This window comes from Camelus dromedarius, chromosome 9 (genome assembly GCF_036321535.1).
Source record: "Camelus dromedarius isolate mCamDro1 chromosome 9, mCamDro1.pat, whole genome shotgun sequence".
In the NCBI taxonomy this organism is placed as follows: domain Eukaryota; kingdom Metazoa; phylum Chordata; class Mammalia; order Artiodactyla; family Camelidae; genus Camelus; species Camelus dromedarius.
In genome coordinates, this window is record NC_087444.1 from 28,257,460 (window position 1) to 28,280,848 (window position 23,389).

Below are 23,389 nucleotides of genomic sequence, written 5' to 3' on the forward strand. Positions count from 1 at the left end.
CCAACAGAAAATGACGGCAGAGGCGCCAGCTCCCCCTCCGTCTTCCAGGCAGAGTCTGCGGCCCCCCAGGGCGGTGGCGGAGAACTCCAGCCGTGGAGGCTCAACCCAGGGAAAGGAGGCCGGGTGCAGACTTGCTTCCAACCAGAACAGGAGAAAAGGTCTAAGGGGCGGAAGCCAGTATTGCTGGGTAAACGGCACGTACAGAAACAACGTGTAGAGTTTATCTGGGACACAGGGCACCAGGAGGAGGATCAGACCCCATGTTTGGGCAGGAAGCCAAATAGCCTTGCTTTGTGAAGGATTCACCCAGTGTATAAAGTTCACTGCACGTATGCTGCTGGTCTGTAGGCCGCCCTTAAACATTGGGATGCCGTGGACTTGAAGGTGATAGACCCGGATTCAGATATTCACTCTGCTGCTCACCAGCTCTGGGACTGTGTGTGGGTGAGTCCATTTGTCTCTGTAAACCTCAGTTTAATCGTCTGAGCATAAAATAAGCAGATGGGTGTGACTTGGCTGGACTGGCAGCTGGCATATAATAGATGTTCAGTGAATTGTATCTGCCAGGAGTAGCGATGAGGGTAGAATAAGCCCATTATTATGCATGCTCCATACACATATATGTTACATGTGTATGTACACATACCACGCACATGCCTGCATCACGACAGATGGTGAGCAGCAGTAGTTCCGGGCTTAGAATTAGCTCAAAAAGGAGTGAGGCTTTAGGCTGCCCACTTGCTCATCTGTCCAGGAAGTCCCCCACAGAATTAGCCAAAGAAGTAAGATGCGTCTGGCAGGAGAAATGGCCCACAGGGACCGACTGTATCTGACTGAGTGGATTCGGGGCATAATGGGTGAGAGGAGGCCTGGCTCTTGTTCTGGGCTCTCAGTGTATCAAGTAACACAGAGAACTTTTGACGAAGTTAATTAGGACCTTCCTTGTACACTGTGAAGACTCTTAGAGACCAGAGATAAACATTTTTTAATAGCTGGAACTATGGCGGCGGGGGTGGGGCTCCCCTCAACGTTGTCCACAGTGTGGCACTCGGTGCATGTTTGTTGAGTGAATAATTGTATGAAGGCTTAGTCTGTCTGGCTTAGGAATCTTCTCGACCGAGGGGACGACTCCCCTCCCCTTGTCAAGCTCCCCTGCCTCGTCTTACCTCCTGATGTGGGATCCGTCTCCGTCAGTCAGCACAGTGCATCAGTCCTTAAAGTGCGAGGAGGTGGAGCAAATGCTCCCCCAGTTCTCTCTCATGCTTTGGACATCACCTTGGCTGGTGATGTTCCAATGTCGTCTTCGCCGTGGCTCTGAGGTGAAACAGACCTGGGTGTGAATTGCAGCTCCACCACTTACGAGCTGTGTGAACAATGGCAGATTACAAACCCTCTTGGCCTCAGGTTCTGCATCCATGCGATGGGAAGAGGAGGCCGCGGGGTAGGGCTGTGGTCGCGTGAGAAATGAGACGTGATTTTGCGGACCGCCTAGCACACCGGGTGGCTCACGGTCATTCTCACAGTGATGGGAATTATCTTCAGGAGCATAGTGTCCAGTCACCAAGGATCGTCCTTTCCTTCAATGGTGGTTTATTAAACACCTTCTGTATGACAGGAAAAGTTCAAGGCATGGGGTCCACAGCTGTGAACAAAACAGGTCAATCTCATAGAGTTTATATTACAGGTGGTGCGAGAGAAAAATATACTAAGTAGACACAAAATGTGTCCAGTAGTTTTAAATGTTGTGGAGGGAAATAAAGGGTAAGTAAGCGGTGGGCAGATGGAGTCCCACTGTGAATGCAGTGGCCAAAATGTCACCTTGTCAGAAAGGGAGCTGTGTTGGAGCAGAAACTGGAATGCAATGTGGGAGGAAGTCATGGAGGCCTCTGGAAGAAAAGCAGTTCAGCAGAGGAAACAGCAAATACCAAGTCCCTGAGCAGGAAGGATGCTTGGCTTATTTCAGGAGCACAAGAAGGCTAGAGTGGCTATGCATGGGGAGTGAAGAGAAAACGCCTAGAACGTGAGAGCAGAGAGCTAGCTGGGGACCAGATTATGGGAGAATTCCTAGGCTATGGTAAAAAATGGGGACTTTACTCAGTGAGATGAGTGGTTGTACCAGTTAGCATTTGCTGTGTAACAAGTAATTCTGAAACTCCGTGGCTTAAAATAACATCTTTTTTTTTTTTTTTGGCAGCTCTCCGGGTGGACTGGAGAGTTTCTTCTCATGTGGGTTGGCTCTGCTGGGGCTACGTAGTCTGGGATGGCCTCCCTCATGTATCTAATGGGTATCTTGATGTCAGTTTGGGGAATGTCCATGTGCGTCTCATTACCCAGCAGGCCAGCCCAGCCCATTCATGTGATAGTGTTTGCAGGGTTCCAAGGAGTGACAAAAAAGGATGAGACCCAATGCACAAGCACTTTTTCAGAATGGCCAAAACAAAGCCAGGGCCAGAGTTAGTGAGAGAGAGGACCACCTGAGGTGTGGAGACTGGGAGGAGGATTACAATGGCCCTGTTTGCAAGGAGTCTAACTCAGAAGCACTGGAGGGTTTGGACCAGAAAAGTGACACTATCTGATGCAGAGTTTTAGAGGAGCTATGGCAATAAGGATTCTGTTAAGGGGCAATATAGCCAGATGGGAGGACATTGCCAGGCTATGGGCCACTGGAAAGTAGTGGTGTTTGACTGACCACAGAGTCAGAGGCCCAGAAATTCATGGTGTTGTCTGGCCCGAAACTGCCCTTGTTGGGAGGAGGAACAGTGACACATACACCTTGCCCCCACCTTCCTGGTATTTTAGCAGAAGCATCCTCTCCACCCTGCCAAAGTGGACTTGCTTGCATCCCTGCTGGAATGGCCTGGAAGCCAAGGTGTACGTGAAACAGGAGGAGTGGGAAAGAGCCTCGGAACCACCCCCGTTCTCAGACATAGGGATGTTCTCTAATCACCAAGCACTTGATCATTATAGGAGGACCAAACCATCGAGGACTGAAATGACCCACGATACGTAATAACAAAACCTCTTATGGTGAAATTAAACAGTAGTCATTTTTCTTTCTCTCTCTTCCTTCCACAGAAAATATGATGCTGGCATGCTCATTGCGTGAGACAACTTGGCCCACAGACAGCCACAAAGCACAAAAACAAAACAAACTCAGAGAAGAGACAAGAATGGTGTTTTCCTGGCGTCTACAAGAAGCGCTTTATTTTTCCTCTAGATTTCTTTTCTAAAAAAAAGTGAAAAAAAACAAAACATTTTAAAGAAACGACAAACTTCAGGTGATCATATTCAAGCATGTTCTTTTATTAAGCATAGGATGGGAGGAAGGAGAGGAAGCTGAAGGAAGGAGGATGCTAATCAGATGCACTGAGGGGTTGTGAACCTCGGTTGAGATCGGCTGCTTCTTAAAACTGTTAGTGAAGAATGAATAGCTTTTTATCCCCCATCCCCTAAACATCCTGTTTATTCTTAAGGGTGCAATGCTTCCTTTCCTGCCTGCCAAGGTATCTAGGGAATGTGTTGCAAAATTTGTTTGTTATACTCTCTAAAGACGCTTTTGTCTAGTTTTGGCAAGGGAGTCCATGGACCAGTGCTTTTGCGACCCTCCAGTTATGTGTCTTCCACCAATCTGTAAGTGTCACTTCCATCTTGGCTGGAACAAGATTCGGAGAGTTTCCTCTCCAGCAGCTGTCAAGCCCACTCTGACTTGATCAGGATGAATGGAACAATTATCTCCTAGATGAATGCAAACATTGGCTTTTTCTTTCCTAAACAGGAGAAAGCCAGCTCCTGACTACAGTGTGGTCATAGGAGGCAGTGGTGGTGGCAGGGTGGGACAGGGGGCACCAGGCTGTTCTAAACAGTGAGTGAGAATGGCTTGTGCTTCTACAATGAGACAGAGAACCCGCCACCAACCAAAGGTTCACTTTCAAACGGGCCATCACCAGGGGAGCAGAGGGACCCACGCCTAACCCAACCCCAGAATTCCTTGCTTCCCATTGGTACTTAACATTTTTCACTCTGTTGTGACTACTCTTACATTCTTTACTCTGGATTGGGGTCAGAGGGACATGGAGAGCCCCAGGACAGTAAGTTGGAAGGGGTCCAGCCTTGGCAATGACACGCGTGCACACACAGGGCGCGGGGTGTGTGTGCTGACCCTCGCCGAAGCGCCCACTCAGCCGGACGGGCTGCCGAGCCCCTCCTGGACCAGCCGCTCGCTGAGCGCCCACAGGGCCCGGGCCGTGTCTTGGCTCTGCGCCTCCGTCGAGGGCACGCAGCGGCAGCAGTTGTTGAAGTACATCCCTCCCAGGCCCTCCAGCTCCGGAGCAGCAGCACAGTAGACAGTGGTGGCGGCTCCCTGTTGCTGGAAATCAAAGAAGACAGACCACGAGAAAATGTGTAAGAGGTAATGCGATGACTTTCCTCCATCGGGGAATTAACAAGTGTCTCTCCCCACTCGGTTCAGTTGCAGCTGGATCCCAGCCTGGCCGGGGGTCCTGAACTCAAAGCACAAGACTGTAAAAGGTACAGTGGGACCCTCCGGGGAAACGAGTTCATAAACCCCGCTCGTAAAGCCGGTGTGACTTTTTACACCTTGTGTAGGAAAAGGCTTCAAAAATACATACATTTATCAATAAATCACATCAGAGCTCTCTTCCAAAGAGGAAAAGAGGGGATCCCTTTGAACTCGCAAGAACAAATCCGTCCAACTCCTTGACTTCTCAATGTGTAATGTAATGTGACACCTGGATGCTTCTAGAACTTTGTCTGAATTAAACCATCCACTCTAGTAATGGCGCATCAGGTAGAAGAAAACCTAAGTGGGACTGGTGCCAGATTTTTCCTTATTCTTTGCCGACGGTGCTGCCAGGGGATGGCTTTGTGATGCTGTGTTAAGATGTTTGCAATACGCATATACACGTATTCTCCTCCTTCACCTGCCTCATGCAGACACAAACCCATTCATTAATTTACCCTGACCCCGTGGAACCTTTTTTAAAATGTCATATTCAGCCCATGTTTGCTGGGACAGTGGCTTGGAGTCCATTTCCTCCCAGCCCACTTCAACATGCGAGTTGTAATGCATGCAAGTGATGGCTTCTGATTTACCTTTTGAGTACCAGTTGGCACTGAGGCTAGGGATGTGTGTGCCGATGGGGCACCATTTCATCCAGGCTGACAGAACACTGTCAGGGATGCTGTAAAGAGGGCAAAAAAAATCACTTAACTTTGCAAGCCATAATTAAAAATAATAGGCTGATATTCAAAGGGAGACATGGTGGGCACGACTCTAATTTAAAACCAATACGGTTTATCTGGCATCTTATGATTATTTATGTACATCACAGCCCTGGCTGCATCAACTAATTATCAATTGATAGCGAGGAGGGGTAGCAGAAGAGACCAGAGAAAGGTAACTGCGAGTAAGGTCACCATTAGGCAAACATAAGGGACTTTTGATTGATGGGGAAATGAATTTCTATCCACACCTGAACGCTTACTATTTTTCTGCCCCTACCAGGTTTAAATTGTGCCCAAGCAGAGTGCTTACTGGAGATCATCCCCGCATATGATTTGGTTGCCATTCACTATGGTTGTAGTCTATAACCATCAGGAGCCAAGGTCATCTGAGAATCAGGGTGTCAAGGTGCTGTAATTTTAGGAAACTGCTATAAAGCAGACTTGGGGGGGCTTTGGGGGGTGCATAGGGGGAGAGTGCTTCAGTGTCAGGTTCTGTGGTCACAGTTGAATTTGTCTGAAGACCAGATTGTCAAATACATTCAGGTGACCTGCTCGTGGGGAGGTGGGTGGCGTGGAGCAGGAGTGGGATGAGACTTGGGTTCGGATAATAGCAGGTAGCTTGACTGTACTGGACATGTCCCATGGGTTCAAAACTTGAACCCCTGACATGACTTCAACTTCGTGCAATAGAAATGGGTTTGTTACTTTCCCAGCCCCCGCACCCATGCCCCCCCCCCCCCCCGCCGCATAGCCAGTTATTGTCTTGGTTTCTTTTCAAATTGATTTGTGCGGCTTGGGTCTCACGGACGTAAGTCCCTGTCATCCAAATTTCCTAACAACCCTTAGCTTAGCACCTCGCACATTTATCTAACCTATTTCGAGGGGCTGATCTGACTCCTCTGCATCCCTTTGTGGGGACATTTCCTTTGTGGGGACAAAGGAGAGCAAAGTGCGTCTAAAGACAAATGGAAGAGTTGAGATGGATGCTCATCCCCAGCCCAAGCCCAGCATCATCTTGGCCTCAATTCTGATCAGAATTCAGGAGGAGATGGTGTTTTGCGAAATGTTCTGGCTATCTGTCTTAGATTTCCATTTTCCTCTGCAACTGCCAAAACTACCAAACTGTGGTCAGGGGATGTGCCATCAGCTCCCAAGTGGTGAGAGAACCCAGTCAGCTCATCCCCAAATCCAGGCTCCCCCAGCTCCTCCCCAGAGGGGTTATAATATCAGCGTTCAGACATCACAACAAACTGGTCTTTCACAGTTCCACCAATCCCGAGAAAAGATCACAGTTGGCCACTTGGGAGAGCAAAAAGCAGAATTCTCCCAAACCCAGTGTAATCTTTCTTTTGCCACGATGACCTTCTAAAATGATATCGTGTTGTTTGCATTCTTGGAATGGTATTTTTGCAGAGAAATTCTGCACTTACATTGATTCCAAACCAAGCTGATGAGGGAGCGAGGGGCACTCATTTTCCCTCCATAGACTCCGAAAGCACTCGCTATTGACCTCATTTCATGGAAACCTCCATTTGGCTACCATGCTGAAAAACCATAAATTTTAGAACAGCCCCATCTTTTCTCCAGAGTTAGCTTTGAGTCCTTTGCCACTAGGCTCAGGGTGAGATGCAATTTAAAACCCGTCACAAGTGGCTCCGGCTGTGGAGAGGAACACGGTACCTACCTAGGGCACCTGAGACAAAGACCGCCTTCTCCACTCCCGGGATCAGCTGTGCACATCCCACAGTCTCCCTGCCCGATTCACGCTCGGTTCAACTGCTACTCGCTGTCCTCTCCTCTCCTCTCTTGCTGGACAGTTAAGCAGTGACAACATCTTTTAGTCCCAAGCCCACGACCCCTTTTGGCTTCTCAGGGAATCCTCTGAGCTGGGGCAGCCTCTGAGTGACATCTTTCCGTGACCAGACGTGGTGACAGTTTAATAACGAGTTCTAACTTGGGGTTCATCCCCTTTATGGTCCGCCTATCGTTAGACTGAGGCTGCGCCACATTAGGGAAATCACATTAGTCAATAAGCCAGCGCTGCTGATACAAGATAAATTTTTTTTTTATCTGTTTAAAAATGTTTGTTTTAAAAGAGCACTTTAATCACTGTCAAATGACTTTCATGCCACTTCTGGGGGCATCGGTCCCTAATTCCCAAAGGATGAAACAGCCGTATAAAGGAAACATTTTCTTAACAACTCCGTAATAAACTATCTGAAGCAGCGTCCTGCTGCTTGTCACCACTACTCACTGACCCATCGTGATAAGGTAATAGCTATCTCTTGACATACAGACACTGGCTGGATCTGTGGGTTCCCCTAATTTTGTAAGAACCGTTTATGGGAAGCATGCGGGCTGTATGCAGTTGCTGGTCACGGGGACCGGGGGTGGGGTGGGGGGGTGGCATCTCCGTCCTACAGCAGTAGCTGTGAGCTGGGGTGTGGAGGACACGGCACCGAGGAGTTCTGGGAAGCCCAGCAGGACCCGTAATCATGCCTGAATGCCATCTCTGATCCAGGCAAACATTTGCGAGCGGCCAGAGAACTCTGCCATCAGTCTTTACAGTGTATGTAAAATTACCCAGAACTCTTGCTCGGGACTAGTTAAGAGTATCTGGGTAGTAAGGGCCCATCGTTCTCTTTCAGAAATCATTTGTCCGAAGGGCAGCCCCGTCTTCCACTACGGAGAGGTGGGACTTAGGGAAGCAGTTGCTGTTTATTTATAGTGGGGGCCCTGAGATCTAAATTTTCCATCCCTTGAGGACCCTTTGTTGGGATGAAAATATTAAGGAGCCGCCTTTCGTCCACATGTATTTGATAACTGCTCACCATCAATTTGCAGCTGTCAGCATGGAATACAAATGAATATTGACTCTTTGAAAGAAAAAGGTACCGAGGTTTCTGATCAACAATCTATGGTAAGGAAAAAAAAAAACCCTCCCACATATTAATATTTGTAATGCATTGGTTAGTCCTCAAATATAACGTACGTTTTAATAAGGACACGTGTTCCACAATTAATGTTTAGTTTTCGGGTTTCGGGTTTCTCTTTAAAATGCATGCTTCTTTAAAAGAAAGAATAGATTCCTGTCTTAAAGTAGATTTAACTCTGAGACATATTAAAGAGTAGACACAGTCTCATGGGATATCTTTATATTCAATGATTTTGAGAGTAGTAGGTGTTCTAAGATTGCTTTACTACAGACACATGGATGTCAGGACGCTGCACAGCAAGTGTTGAATGAATCAATCTATGCAAAAAGTGGAACTGAGTAAGTGAAAGCTCAGCCCGGAACTGGGACTGGACTTGGAACCCCAAGGGCAGGGGAGGGGAACAGCCCTTTTGCAAGTGGGCGGTGATGACTGTGCTGAATTCCCAGGACACAGAAGTTTGCACGCATCCCAGGAAGGTGTCGAAGGTGCCTCTTCGAACCCTCAAAGCTTTTCCTGTAACTCATCTGGGCTCCGTGAAGCAAAGCAAAGCAACCCCTTCCCAAATGCAGAGCCAGACACAGATCAAGTGGCCCTGTGGACCCGGCAGAATAATGCATCCCGGAGCCTGAGCAGAGGTGAGGTGCCCGTGTCATGGGGAGATAACTACCTACCTCCACACCCTCTCTGTCCCTCCCTGTCTCCCGGGAACGCGTCCTAAAGAGACTTTACGACCACTCTCCCAGAAAAGTGCGCCGTGGCGTTTCAGAGTTTCCCCACCCAAGAACATAGTACTTGGCACACAGCTGTTCCTCAAAAATAATACGATTTAAATCTCTGGTCTGAAAGGAAAAAGGAAGCTGCTCCGGAAGGTTGTGTGTTCCCTACTTACTGTCCGAGGACAAGCTTTTAAGATGACAAGGGAGATGCGGCTGGTGTGGGAACGAGGCCCCTGGCCTCTCCACTGGGGGCACTGCAGCCAGCCCTTCACCCTGCTGCGTGAGCAGCTGAACAGATGGTTGGGGGATCAGCGCTCATCACTGAACATACCAACTTCCACCAGAAAGCTACGAGACTGGAGACGAGAACAGAGGACTTCACTCAAAAGGACTCCGTCCTCCATGTTGCCCGGCTTTTCTGGTGAGTTGCTGCAGGCGGGGACCGTTCTGGGGGTGACAGCAGCTTGGATTTCCTGAGCGCGTACAGTCCCTGCCTCTGGCATTGTGCAGAGAGCGTCATGGCACCAGATTCTGACCCGCACACAGGTCTACAAGCCAGGGACAGTCACTGTCCCCATTTACAGAGAAGCCCGCTTAGTACCAGAGGTGAAAAGCCACTGGTTCAGCGCCACACAGGGAATCCCAGAGGTTGATCCTCCAAGGCCCACACGTGCTGCGGTACAGAACCTCCTTCCCAAACATGCGGCCCGCGTTTCCAGGCTGCCCGTCCCTGGGACGTGTCACCCGTTGAGCTTCCCTGTGAGACCTCTTTACCTTCCTCTCTGCCGCAGTGTGATGCCCTGACACGGCCTAAAATGAAATGCATGGGCCTCGGTCATGTGTTGTTCACCTGAGAAATGTTAAAAGATTTTCCCACTGTTGATTCAGGCAGTGAACTAAATTGAAATTCTATCCATTTGGATTAACCAAAATTAAGACTCAGCACCATCTCAGAAGATCCAGTAGCAAATGACACTTTGCAAAACAGCCACCTGATTCAAAATGCCACCTCCGGGTGTTAGATTCACCCAGAGGTGACCCTACTCTCAGATGATGGTCTTTTTTCAAAAGAGTGACTGGAGCCACAGCCAGACCAGCCAGACCCATGCAATCTCCGTCCAACAGTCACATACATGGAAAATGAGGAAGGCCTTTTAGGAGGGTAATACTGACACGTTACAGCAGGTCTGCAGAGGAAACACTGACCCATCCCCTGGCCCACCCTCCCCCAAATAACTGCTAGCAAATTAAGTCCTACCAATTCCTAACAGTGGATGCCTACAAAAGCATTCCCACAATCCAGGCGCAGATACAGGCAAACACATCCTGTAAGTATCAAAATATACCTTTCTCCATAGCCCTCAGGATTTTTCACTAACTCACAGGCTGTTCTTCCTATTTATTACGGAAGGGAAGTCCACTCAGTGCCTCAAACAGGAAAAGTGAAGGCGGTCAGGAGAGCGGATATCTGTCTGTAGCTGAGGAGGCCGTGAAAGTCTGCGGCAATGTTCTGGGGAGCGCACTGAACCCACATTCAGACCTTGGCCTTCCCGAAGAGGGTGTGTCCCTACCACAGTGTGTTAGGGTATTCACCGCTTGCCACAAGGAAACAGTTTCCCTACTAAAAAGAGAATTGCCAGGGTGGAAAACCTCACAGGTTCCTTCACAGTCGATGGCCTCTCCCTGGGCAGGTGAAGGGCTGCCATCCCCCAGGTGACAATGGGACACAGCCAACGAGGGGCTGACGGCAGCCGCTCCAGGGGGAGCTAAGCAGGAGGAAATGTCAGTCCACCACCACACACGAAACTGGTCCTGGTGCGGGACACAGCCCCAAATCACAGGGGACATCTGGAATGAGATGTCCCCGGGGAACGGAGGGGACACAGCTTTCACAGAGCAGCGTACGGTCACTCGTACGGAGACGGGGTGGACTTCTCGTTTGCAATTCAAGCACCCAGAATATCATGACCCTCCATCCGCACCAGACTCCAGAGACCACCCTTGTCTCCTTGATGAAGGGGCACGGCTAGCACGACCATCAAGGAGCTGTGAAGGACTGACGTGAGGACCAGGGCAGAAGCGGCCGCAAAGTCAGGAGGTTGGTTGCTGTCATCCTCTGAGAAGCCTTTGCAGGAGCCAGCCCAGCGACCAGGCAGTTCGGGATGGAAGCTGGAGAGGATCTTTTTAAGGCAGAACAACACATTTGTCTTCACTAGCCTTCGGTTTGGGGGAGGGAAAGGCAGCCAATCCCAACCACCCGAGGAGGCCCAGGGCCATGTTTGTTCTGGGCAGGCCAGGCTCGCAGGCTTTTTGCTTAGCCTATCAGCCCGACTGCAGGGCACAATGACCCTGGGAGGTTTTCAGCACGGTGTTTTCAATTCGGTGAACTGTTCTCAACGTTCCCTTGACATGAAGGAGGCCCTTTCCCTACCCTCTTCGTGTCCTGGAACCCTTGCCATAAATGTTCCAAGGGCTCCCGGACAGATTTATGGCTGGTCTCAAAAGAGTGGCGGTGGAAAAGTGAGGACGAGTTCCTCTTCCTGAGACCTACTGCTCTGGTGAGAGTCGAGATGTGATTTGGCGGAGCGGGAAGGGCTTGGAAGGAAGGAGGGACAGAGGACTGGCTAAGTACAGTCCAGCTGGGTGACATTATTCGCTGTCAACTGTCTCCCATCTGAATGCCCTGGGCATTCCCTGCCAGCGCTGCCTGGAGGACCTACATTGCTTTTCAAGTAGGGAGTCCCCTTGCCAGGGACGGAGAACTGTGCTGCGGCAGCCACTCTTCCATGGGTGACTTTGGAAGGGCTCAGCAGAAGGGCCATAAAAATCTGCCAACAAAATAAGCATCATCCTTCCACATGGGACAAATCTGATGGCCCATTCCTGAAATTTTCCAAGGGGGCCACCTCGACGCTAGTGCTGAAGGACTACGGAGTGTTTATAGGAAGTGAAAGAAGAGATTTAGCTTGTGTTCTTTTGGAACATTTTACATTTTGACTCTCCTTCTTGAACCTCGGTTCTAGCTAGCTCTCTGTATTGTATTTACATGTATGCCTCTATGTTTGCCGTGTATACTGAAATAAACCTTTGAAATGATGGCTGGGCAGAATGAATGTTTGGTTCTAATAAAACGGTGCAGAGAACGTCTGCAGAGTCCTGGTGAGCCCAGTGGGCCCCCTCCCTGGTCCCGTCCCTGCACCCAGAGTCTCTCTGCCAAGTCGGCCTGCCACCCTGACTTTTGCAGAAAAGCAAGACCATTTTTGTGAGCAGGCAGGATTTCAGGGCACAGCCGCAACATGCTGTTTGTTGCGATATTAAAATCAACAGTTCATTTACACCTAAGTCACAGTCTACGACATACCACTGAAAAGGCATGGCGTGGGCAGGGTGGGGAGCGGCAGGGCTAAAACCCACAGGGTCTTCCCTGACGGGACCACGTCCTGGTGAGAAATGAACTCTTAGCGCTGTCTTCCAGAAACAAACTAAGGGAGGCTGCCGTCACTGAGAGCTCGCAGGCAGGCCCCCGGGTCCAGCCCCACTGTCTCAAGTCTCTTGGTCTGTGCATTTTCACAGAGCGCTCACTCCAACGGATCATTTCTCAGGCTCAACGACGCTGGCCTTGTTAATATTTCATTTAGAACATACTGGGGCGAGCGGCTCATTTATATTACTTCCATAATTAATGGTGAGAGCTCAGGCACTGCCTTTGTACAGACAGATCTCATCACAGTGGTCGATGGGTAAGGAGAAACAATAGATGTTTCATTCACCAGCAGCCCGACGCTAGTTAGTAGGAAAATGATCATATAATGCCTTCGCTTTAATTGCCAGGGTAAATAATTCTGCCTCAGTGTTTGTTAGTGAACATTTTAAAGCACTTGATGCAAACAGACTAGAAACAAAACAAACAAACAAAAAACTTTACCTTGATTAGGCAACACCTTAGCATAGAAAGTTACAAAGGTATTTCTTTTTTAAAAAAAAAAATTGCATTCTATCACGCGAATAGTCTCTAAATATGCATGTGCTATCCACTCACCTACTGTATTTTAGGAAATACAATTAGGCCGCCTTTCCCTTCTCCTCTGTAGACTGTAAATAACTGTAGATCTTTCTCTTGTTTCCCTATGTAAATATATGTAAATACTAACAAGGAATGCATGCTGATATTCTAGGCAATTTCAGGTACTTTTATAATCTGCAGGCATGTACTTGAACTGGTTTGTTAAAAGAAAAAAAAAAAAAGAAAAAGCACCTCTCTCAAACTCTTTAAAGCTGAATAGAAATTAAAGGTTTCTTCCTAGACTGTTGTGGCTGCTCCTTTTTTGTCTGTCTTCTCACCCCGGAACACGCTTCCACCCTCAGGCTCCCTCACCTTCTCCCAGGAAAGGGCCCCTTGGGCACCTGCCAGGCCCAGGAACAGGGGCCGACCTATCTGGCTTGGCTGTCACACACTTTTCCTTTGGCTTTCTAAAGAACTTCTAGAACCTTCAGATAGGCATCTGCTGGTTTTTCTAGCGAAAGAAAGACTCCACAATAAAAATAATTCACATCTCTTGTTCCCCTACTGTGTGCCAAGCATCGGGCTAGAGGCTTTATGTCCTCAAAACCTTGAGAAAGAAGGCTGTCGTTCCCATTTCAAAGACACAGAAACTGAGTCACAGCAAGATCAGCATCTGCCTAAAGTGACGAGACGATCAGATGCCTCCAAAACCCCAGTCCTTTCCTGTCTACCAATACCTAAACTTTTTTTCTGCAGAGGCTGACAGAGGAAATATTCCAGGCTCTGTAGGCCCTACGGTGTCTGTCACAACTGCTCACACCTGCCGTGGTGGTTCTGAGACCAGCACAGCACATGCACACGTGAGCACGGCTGCGTTCCAATAAAACTTTATTGACAACAACCTCTTCACTCCACCCGGCGCTCAGGGACTCCTAGACAGCCCATTACCTCCACCCTTTTGAGTATGTTTATGGGTTTGACGGACTGGGAGAGTCACGTGATCAACAGAAACGTCTTCTCTCTCTTCCCTGCAGGTAAGCACCACTATTTGTAAATGCCAGGAAATAACAGGGAGGTGAGCAAAAATGCAGTCCCTCAAGGTAATAAATCACACCTTCTTCCTCAGACAAATCTCACTGTCAGGCTTCAGTTTAGTTACCTTCTGTTTTCATAAATGGGGATGGAGGGAAAAAGTATGAAAGACTAAAGCTGAAAAAAAAAAAAAAGAGATCCAGAGACAGTCTTCAGTGAAGCAAGGAGGCCATTACCTCAGGTATCTATGGAAACCAAGCGGCACGTAAACTTTTTAATGGTTGGGAAACTGCGCTTGCTTTTGAAGATGGTTTTCTCCCCCCAGTATGATGCTTCAGTGTAAATGCAGTAATTGACAGTTTCCTTCGGGACTTTTTTTATTGAAGTTCCCAAACTTAATTTGATGGCACAAGGAACTCTCTGGAGCCCTTGAAGAACGCTGCAAAGGTAGGTCTTCAGAAAGCTGAGCCAGCTCTGGCTTCCCATACACATTCAAGCCAATTCCCCTGCAAAGCGAGGGAAGAACCGGCCCTCACTCTCTGTGATTTTCCCTTTTGAAAGCCCCCTGCTTTCGCCCGGGGATGGGAGAGAGCCATTCTAACCTCAGATGAACAGGAATCAGTATCATCCCTTTAGTCCCGGAGGGAAAGGAGAAGGAGCGGGAAGAGGAAGGATCTGGGTATTTCTGCAGATAGAGTGACCGTGTAAGATGGAAGAAAAGCCCAGGAGCTGAAGCCTGAGATAGATGAATTCGAATCCTGGCAGCTCTGTGATGTGACACTGAGCCTCAATCTCCTCGTCTATGAAATGGGAATGATAACAGCTCCTTTGCCTGGTTCTGGGGAAAGTAGTGATAACATTTGGCAATTTCCTGGGTACAGAACAGAGACTAGTCCAAAGGTGGCTCTAATTCCGATTATTAAAAATATCAAGGAGGAAGCACACAGTTCAAAAGATCTCAGTCCCTCATTTGAGGTACTTAAAAGAAGGGATGGGGTGGAAGTTTCTGCCTTTTAAGCAAGACATTCCAGCAGCCATCACTTTTCTCAGCAACCCTTGCCCAGCATCTCTGGGTACCAGGCTGGCCATGGAGTCCATTGCTTCTCTGGCCACAGCAGCCAGAATCAAGGTCACATCCATGTCCCTGGGGGATTGACATTTGAACAATGGCCAATCATCTTGTTAGGTGCTATAAAATTCCAGACCCTGCCCTGGCCCTTTATGAGTATCTTCTTGAAATCTCCAGGAATCCCTGTGCCTTGATTCCTAGAAAAGAGGAGGCACAGAATGACAGGTGAGCAAACCAGGGCAGGAGAAAATGCTGGAAAAATGTAGAATCCAGGTGGAAGGGAGCTGGGCGGTTGCTACCATATTCTTTCACATTTTCTATTCGAAAACTTTTCTAATCCAATGTTAGAAAAATAGATGTATCCGTCCCTGTGGGCTATTAGCCCCATTTTACAGAGAAGACTGAGACACAGATAAGGCGTTGACTGGCCTAATATCCTCTACCTGGTAAGTGGTCACTTCCCTAATGGGCCATGTGCATCTCTCATACCTTGGAGGGGCCAAAAGCCCTGCCTCTTATTTATGAGTCCAATTCTTGCCTTAAAACATGAGAACCAGTTTCCCATCCTGTTTCCACCAGGAAGACAGTTCTTGGGGCCCCCAGCTCAGAGCATTCAAGAACACAAGTGACCTTCACAGGGTTGGAGGTGGATTTATATCCGTTTACTTGCTGGATATTTAATTTGGCTTTTGATTTTAACGCAGCATCTGAAGGCACAGGGTTATTCTCACTCACTGAAAACATTCCACCAGGTTCAGAAATATGGAAGCCTGCCAGCACACTGCACACTGTGATTTGCACTCCAAACTGAGGCACAGGGATGGGCAGACCGCGTGGGAGATGCGCACAGTGGAAGTCAACCAGCCCCCTGTTGTCAGACACAGACTCGATGCCGTCATGGGCAAGAGGCGAGAGCTGCTGTGTCTGGACCACAAGAGATGATGGCTGGGAAACCCTGTGGCCTGACCCGCCCTCCAGCTCGCCCTCCCCTAACTAGCTATGGCGAATTCCACCTTCCAGATTTTAGCAGTGAAAGACAATTCCAGCCCAAGCCTGATGACTTGAGCAGGGAGCTCGGGGAGCCCGCCGAGCAGCCCCACTGGTTCCTCACTCCAGGTGTCAACTTCTGTCTTGGTCAGAAATTCTCCTCTTCACTGACCCACCCACCCACCCAGCCAGCCAGCCAGCCAGCCAGCCAGCCAGCCCTCCGCTATCCCTTCCACCCCAGGGGAGATGAAACCTGCAATATCATGTAGCTTTTGGCCTTCCCTCTAGACTCAGCTGTCACCCACCCCAGGGCCTCACCTTTAGCCAGACTGCCCAACCCAGGTGTAGTCTCACCACGGCCCTTTCATCATCTCCCGGCCACACGCATCCCTTCTCAGCCAGGTGAGTGTGACATGTAACAGCCGCAGCCGCCTTATGGGGGGTTGGTCCAGCCCCAACTGGAGTAGCCAGTAACAGCAGCAACCAAGCAGGAACCATCACGGTGATGGCTGCTGGTTACAAGGGCTTGCGACGCACCAAGGACCTAGTAGTACACCCGATTCTCACAGGCACTCACCAGGTGTCGTCCAGCCGGAGACAAGGCCAACCCGGGCACGGAAACTCACGGCCAGGCACCTGGGGAGTACCCAGGCTCCCCTCTCTCCCCTCTCCAGAATCGAACCTACGACCTCCTACATGCTAGCCCTGCACTCTACCACTGAGCTATAGCCTCAAGCTAGCTACCTTACTTTCCCCACACTCACCTTTATCTCCCCTACTCAGGGGGTATGCTGGGTTCCAGGTTCCTCAGCAAAATCAGGTTTCATTTGTAGGTTAATCCACTCAGAGTCCTCCATACACCTTTCTAAGTTGCTACCTATGCTTATGAAATTTCCCAATGGTATCAATTAACTTAGGAGTCAATTTCCCCAGCAGAATTCTCTGGATTTGATAGACTTTTAGAATCAAGGGCTGCAACTCATTCATCCTTTTGCTTAATCACAACAAAAATCTAAGACCAAAGTAGGCATAGAAAGCAGACGTGTTACTTTTACAGAGGAATATGATTTAGATAGTCAACTGATTATGCAACAGTAACAGTGGAAGCCAGGAGGCACAACTGGCTCAAACAAAATTACTGCCAATATAGAATCCTATACTCAGGAAATTTTGATATATTTTAATTGAAGGATAGTTGGTTTACAATGTTGTGTCAATTTCTGGTGTATAGCACAATGCTTCAGCCATATACGAAAATACATATATTCATTTTCATATTCTCTTTCACCATAAGTTACTATAAGATATTGAATATGGTTTCCTTTGCTATACAGCATGAGCTTGCTGTTATCTATTTTATATATAGTAGTTAGTATCCGCAAATCTCAAACTTCCAATTGGTCCCTTCCCCCCACCCCCAAGTAACCATAAGTTTGTTTTCTATGTCTTTGAGTCTGTTTCTCTTTTGTAAATAACTTCGTTTGTCTTTTCCTTTTCCAATTACACATATAAGTGATATCATGTGGTATTTTTCTTTCTCTTTCTGGCTTACTTCACTTAGAATGACATTCTCTCAGTCCATCCATGTTGCTGCAAATGACATTATCTTATTTTTTATGGCCAAGTAGTATTCCATTGTGTATATATACCACAGCTTCTTTATCCAGTCATCTGTTGATGGACATTTAGGCTGTTTCCATGTCTTGGCTATTGTAAAGAATACTGCTATGAACATTGGGGTGCATGTATCTTTTTGAATTTAAGTTCCCTCTGGATATATGCCCAGGAGTGGGATTGCTGGATCACAGGGTAAGTCTATTTTTAGCCTTTTGAGGAATCTCCATACTGTCTTCCACAGTGGCTGCACCAAACTACATTCCCACCAGCAGTGTAGGAGGGTTCCCTTTTCTCCACAGCCTCTCCAGCATTTATCATTTGTGGACTTTGGAATCATGGCCATTCTATGTAAGGTGATACCTCATTGTAGCTTTGATACACATTTCTCTGATAAATGGTAATACTGAACATTTTTTCCTGTGCCTATTGGCTACTTGTATGTCTTCATTTGAGAATGGCTTACTTAGCTTTTCTGCCCATTTTTGGATTGGATTTTTTTTTTCTTATTAGGAAAATTAATTTTAGAATGAAGGCAAAATAGAGACATTTTCAAATGAACACAGAGTTTGCCACCTGTAGACTGACTGAAGGATGTACTTTAGTCAGAAGGAAATGATCCGAGAGAGACGGTCTGATGCAAAAAGAGGCGACTCTCTTTAACACGCTGAATTGTATGCAGGCAAATCTACATGAATACTGATCTCCACCAGAAACCTGTCAGCACCAGTAAACAAATTCAGTAAAGTTCTAGGATATAAAATCAATGTACAAAAGTCAGTTGTGTTTCTGTCCACTAATAACAAAATATCACAAAGACACACGTGGAAAATAATCCCACTGACAATTTCATCAAAAAGAAAAAAAAACACCCAGGGGTGAGTTTCACCAAGGCAGTGAAAGATCTGTACGCTGAAGCCTGTAAGACAGCGATGAAACAGACTCAAGCAAACACAGGTAAGTGGAGATATTCTGTGCTCACGGATGGGAAGAATTAAAGTTGTTAAAATGTCCACACCACCCAAAGCAATCTACAAATTCAGTGCAATCCACATCAAAATTTCAGTGTCATTTTTCACAGAAATAGATTAATCCTAAAATTTTTATGGAACTGCAAAAGATTTCAGATAGCTAAAGCAGTCTTGAGAGAGAACAACAAAGCTTGAGGCTTCCTTCTTCCTGGTTTCTAACTATATTATAAACTATAGTAACCAACACATAAACAGAGATACATACATTGATGGAACAGAATACAAAGCCCAGAAAAAAACCCACACACGCATGGCCAATTAATCTACAACCAAGGAGCCAAGAATATACAATGAGGAAAGGGTAGTCTCTTTAATAAATTTTTTTGGGAAAAACTGGACAGGCACATGCAAAGGAATGAAACTGGACTAGTGTCCTACACCATACACAAAAAACAACTCAAAACGTTTTACAAATTTGAACGTAAGACGTGAAAGCAAAAGACTCCCATGAGAAGAAAATAGAAGGTACGCTCCCTCCTTGACATCAGTCTTGGCAGTGATTTCTTTTGAGTTCGACACCGAAAACAAAGGCAACAAAAGCAAAAACAAACAAGTGGGACTATATTAAACTAAAAAGCTTCTCTACAACAAAGGAAAACCATGCACAAAACAAAAAGGCAACTTTAGAATGGGAGAAAAGATTTGTAAATCATATATTTGGTAAGGGGTTAATAGTCAAAATATATAAAGAACTCATACAACTCAACAGAAAAAAAAATCTGATTTAACAGTGGGCAGAAGACTGTGGCCAAGATGGTGGAGCAAAAAGACCTTGAACTCACCTCCTCTCATGAGGACACCAGAATCATAACTATTTGCAGGACAAACATCAATGAAAGAGACTGGAATCTACCAGAAAAGATCTTCCACAGCTAAAGGCATAAAGAAGGAACCACAACGAGAACAGTAGGAAAGCCACTCTCAAAATATAATCAAAGGACATACCTCCCGGGTGGGCAACCCACAAACAGGAGGAAAATTATACTGCAGAAGTTCTCCCACACGAGCGAGAATTCTGAGCCCCACGTCAGGCTCCCCAGCCTGGGGGTACAGGACCGGCAAGACAAGCCCCCAGAGCATTTGGCTTCGAAGGCCAGCCGGGTTTAACTGCAGGAGCGCCACAGGACTGAAATAGAGACTTCACTTTCAAAGGGTGCACACAAAATCTCATGCTCACCAGGACACAGGGCAAAAGATGTAAATTGATATGCGCCTGGGCTGGGCCTACCTGCTGGCCTTTGAGAACCTCCTGGAGAGGTGGGAGGCAACTGTGGCTCACCCTGGGGACATAGACACTGGTGGCAGACATATCGGGGAAAATTCAGCTGCACGAACACTGCTCTGTGGCAGCTGACAAACTGGACCATTAGCTCCGAGATCTGGCCCCACCCAACAGCCTGCAGATGAGGACGCCGGGACTCCTCAGGCCAAAGAACTAACACAGCTCCAGCCATCAGCAGACAGGCTTCCTAAAGACTAAAGGGCCCAAAGCCACCTCTAGGGTTGCCCACAGACACAGCCCAGCCCACCAGGGGGAGGGCCAAGACCCAGCTCCACCCACCAGCGGACAGGCACTGGCCTCTCCCACCAGGAAGCCAGACCAAGCCTCTAGACCAGCCTTATTCACCAAGGGGCAGACACCAAAAGCAAGAAAACTATGATCCTGAAAAGAAGGCCAGACCCTATCCTGGGACCAGCTAGGCCCTGGCCTGGCCCCCTAGTAGGCCAAAGCAACCTCTGGGACACCCTGGATCCCATACCCAACTGTACTGGGAGCTGACCCCTGCCCTCAGTGATCTGAAATGAGCTCTGGGATCGCTGGGCCTTGCAGGCAGATACCAGAACCAGCTCTGCCTGCCAGTAGATTGGCACCAACCCCAGGATCTAGCTTCACCAGCCAGTGGGTGGTCATCAGCCCCAGAGTCTTTGGGATCTTGACTCTGCCCACCAGTGAGCCAGCACTGGCCCCAGGAGCCCCCCTAGGATTCTGCAAGCAGTCATCTCATGACCAGGCCCCAGTAAACAACAGCCAACAGGATCCTCATGAGGCAGGACCTGGCAACTGACCAGACTCGGGGCCTACCAGACCACCCACACAGTCAGCCCACCACAACAGAAGGACCCATGCAGCCCTCTGCGGATGAACAGAGAGGCGTGCATTGCTGGGACACAGAGGATTCCTCCTACAGAAGGCCACTTCTCCAAGGTCGAGAAACATAACTAACCTTCCACATAGAGAAAAAAAAAACAAACAGCAACTTAGAAAAAATGAGACGGCAAAAAAATTGTTTCAGACAAAGGAACAAAACAAAACACCGGAAGAACAACAAAGTGAAGTGGAGATGGGCACTCTGTCTGAGAAAGAATTCAGAATAATGTTCATAAAGATGATCAAAGATTTCAGGAGGAGAATGGATACACAGAGCTGGAAGTTAAAAGTTTATAACAAAGAGTCAGAAAATATCAAGAACAACCAAACAGAGATGAAGAATAACAGAAATGAAAAATATGCTGGAAGGAACCCATAGAAGAGTAAATGATTCAGAAGAGCAGATCAGCAAGCTGGAAGACAGAGTAGAGGAAATCACAGCTGCCCAACAGAAAAAAGAAAAAAAGAATGAGGACAGTTTCGGAGACCTCTGGGGCAACATCAGACACACTAATATTCACATTGTATGTGTCCCACAAAGATATGGGAGAGAGAAAGGGCCCAAGAAAATATCTGAAGAGAGAACTGCTGAAAACCTTCCTAACGTGGGAAAGGAAACAGTCACCCAAGTCCAGGAAGTGCAGAGAGTCCCATGTAGGGTCCACCCAAAGGGGAACACACCAAGACATGTCGAAATGACAGAAATTTAAGATAAAGAGAGAACACTCAAAGCGGCAAGGGAAAAGCAACAAACAACATACAAGGGAACTCCCGTAACATTATCAGCTGGTTTTTCAGCAGAAACTCTGCAGGCCAGAAGGGATTCACACGGTACACTGGAAGTGATGAAAGGGAAAAGCCTCCAATCCAGAACGCTCTACCCAGCAAGGCTCTCATTCAGATTTGATGAAGAAATCAAAAGCCATATAGACAGGCAAAAGCTTAAAGAATTCAGCACCACCAAACCAGCTTTACAACAAATGCTAAAGGAACGTCTCTAAGCCAAAAACAAAACAAAACAAAACAAAACAAAACAAAACAAAACAAAACAAAAACAAAAACAAACAAAAAAACCCACCACAATTAGAAACAAGAAAAGTACGGAATGAAAAAGCTCATTGGTAAAGGCACACATACAGTAAAGGTAGGAAGTCACCCATAAAGCAAGCTAGTAGGAAGGTTAAGAGACAAAAATAGTAAAATCATCTGTATCCACAATAAACAGTTAAGGGATTCACAAAACAATTAGAGATAAAATATGATATTAAAAATAGTTATCATGAGGGGAGGAGAGTACAAGTGCAGGTATCTAAAATGCATTTGCAATTAAGAGGCCAGCAACTGAAAACAATCATCTATCTATCTATCTGTCTGTCTGTCTGTCTGTCTGTCTATCTATCTATCTATCTATCTATCTATCTAAAGAGAGAGAGACTGCTATACAAAAACCTCAAGGTAACCGCAAACCAAAAATCTGTAACAGATATACACACAAAAAAAGAAAAAGGAATTCAAACATAACACTAAAGATAGTCATCAAATCATTACAGAACAGAACAAAAGAAGAAAGAAAGGAAAAGAAAAAGACCTACAAAAATGAATCCAAAACAATTAACAAAATACAAATAATAGCATACATACTGATAATTACCTTAAATGTAAATGGAGTAAATGCTCCAACCAAAAACACAGACTGGCTGAATGGATACAAAAACAAGACCCATATATTTGCTGCCTCTGAGAGACTCACTTCAGCTCTAGCGACATATACAGACTGAAAGTGAGGGCATGGAAAAAGGTAATCTATGCAAAAGGAATTCAAAAGAAAGCTGGAGTAGCAATACTTACATCAGACAAAATCGACTTCAAAATAGACTGTTACAAGAGATAAAGAAGGACACTGCATCATGATCAAGGAATCAATGCAAGAAGCAAATAGAACAACTGTAAATATATATGCACCCGACATAGGAGCACCTCGATATGTAAGGCAAATATTAACAGACATAAAAGGAGAAACCGACAGTAACACGATGATAGCAGGGAACTTCAACACCCTCCTTACATCAGTGGACAGATCCTCCAGACAGAAAATCAATAAGGAAACACAGGGCTTAAATAACACGTTAGACCAAATGGACTTCAGTGATATTTATAGAGTATTCCACCCGAAAGCAGCAGAATACACATTCTTTTCACGTGTATGTGGCTCATTCTCCAGGAGAGACCACATGCTAGGCCACAAAACAAGCCCTGGTAAATTTAAGAAAACTAAAAAAATACCAAGCATTTTTTCTGACTACAACACTATCAGAATCGAAATCGACCTCAAGACAAAAGCTAAAACAACACCAGCACATGGAGGCTAAACAAATGCTACTTAATAGCCCCTGAAGAGATCAAAGGGGAAATCAGAAACTACCTGGAGACAAATGAAAACAAAAACATGAGAATCTCAAACTGGCGGGACACAGCAAAAGCAGTTCTAAAAGGGAAGTTTACTGCGAGACAAACTTACCTTAGGAAACAAGAAAAATCTCAAATAAACACCCTCACATTACACCGAAAGCAACTAGAGAAAGAAGAACAAACAAACCCCAAAGTTAGT

The 23,389-nt window shown here is 46.9% G+C and overlaps 2 protein-coding genes across 2 annotated transcripts in view; one reads left to right on the forward strand and one right to left on the reverse strand.

The window, feature by feature from the left end:
- The window catches only part of MAF (MAF bZIP transcription factor), a 344,322-nt gene extending 340,330 nt beyond the window's left edge, over positions 1-3,992 (forward strand). Inside the window, exon 3 of the mRNA XM_064488941.1 lies at positions 3,076-3,992. The gene's annotated coding sequence lies outside the window, so the exon portion shown is untranslated. The remainder of the gene's footprint in view (positions 1-3,075) is intronic.
- A 62-nt stretch (positions 3,993-4,054) lies between these two features.
- Positions 4,055-23,389, reverse strand: part of WWOX (WW domain containing oxidoreductase) — a 901,973-nt gene continuing 882,638 nt past the window's right edge. Inside the window, exon 9 of the mRNA XM_031458014.2 lies at positions 4,055-4,366. Coding sequence (XP_031313874.1) covers positions 4,178-4,366 — 189 coding nt within the window. The 3' untranslated portion in view covers positions 4,055-4,177. The remainder of the gene's footprint in view (positions 4,367-23,389) is intronic.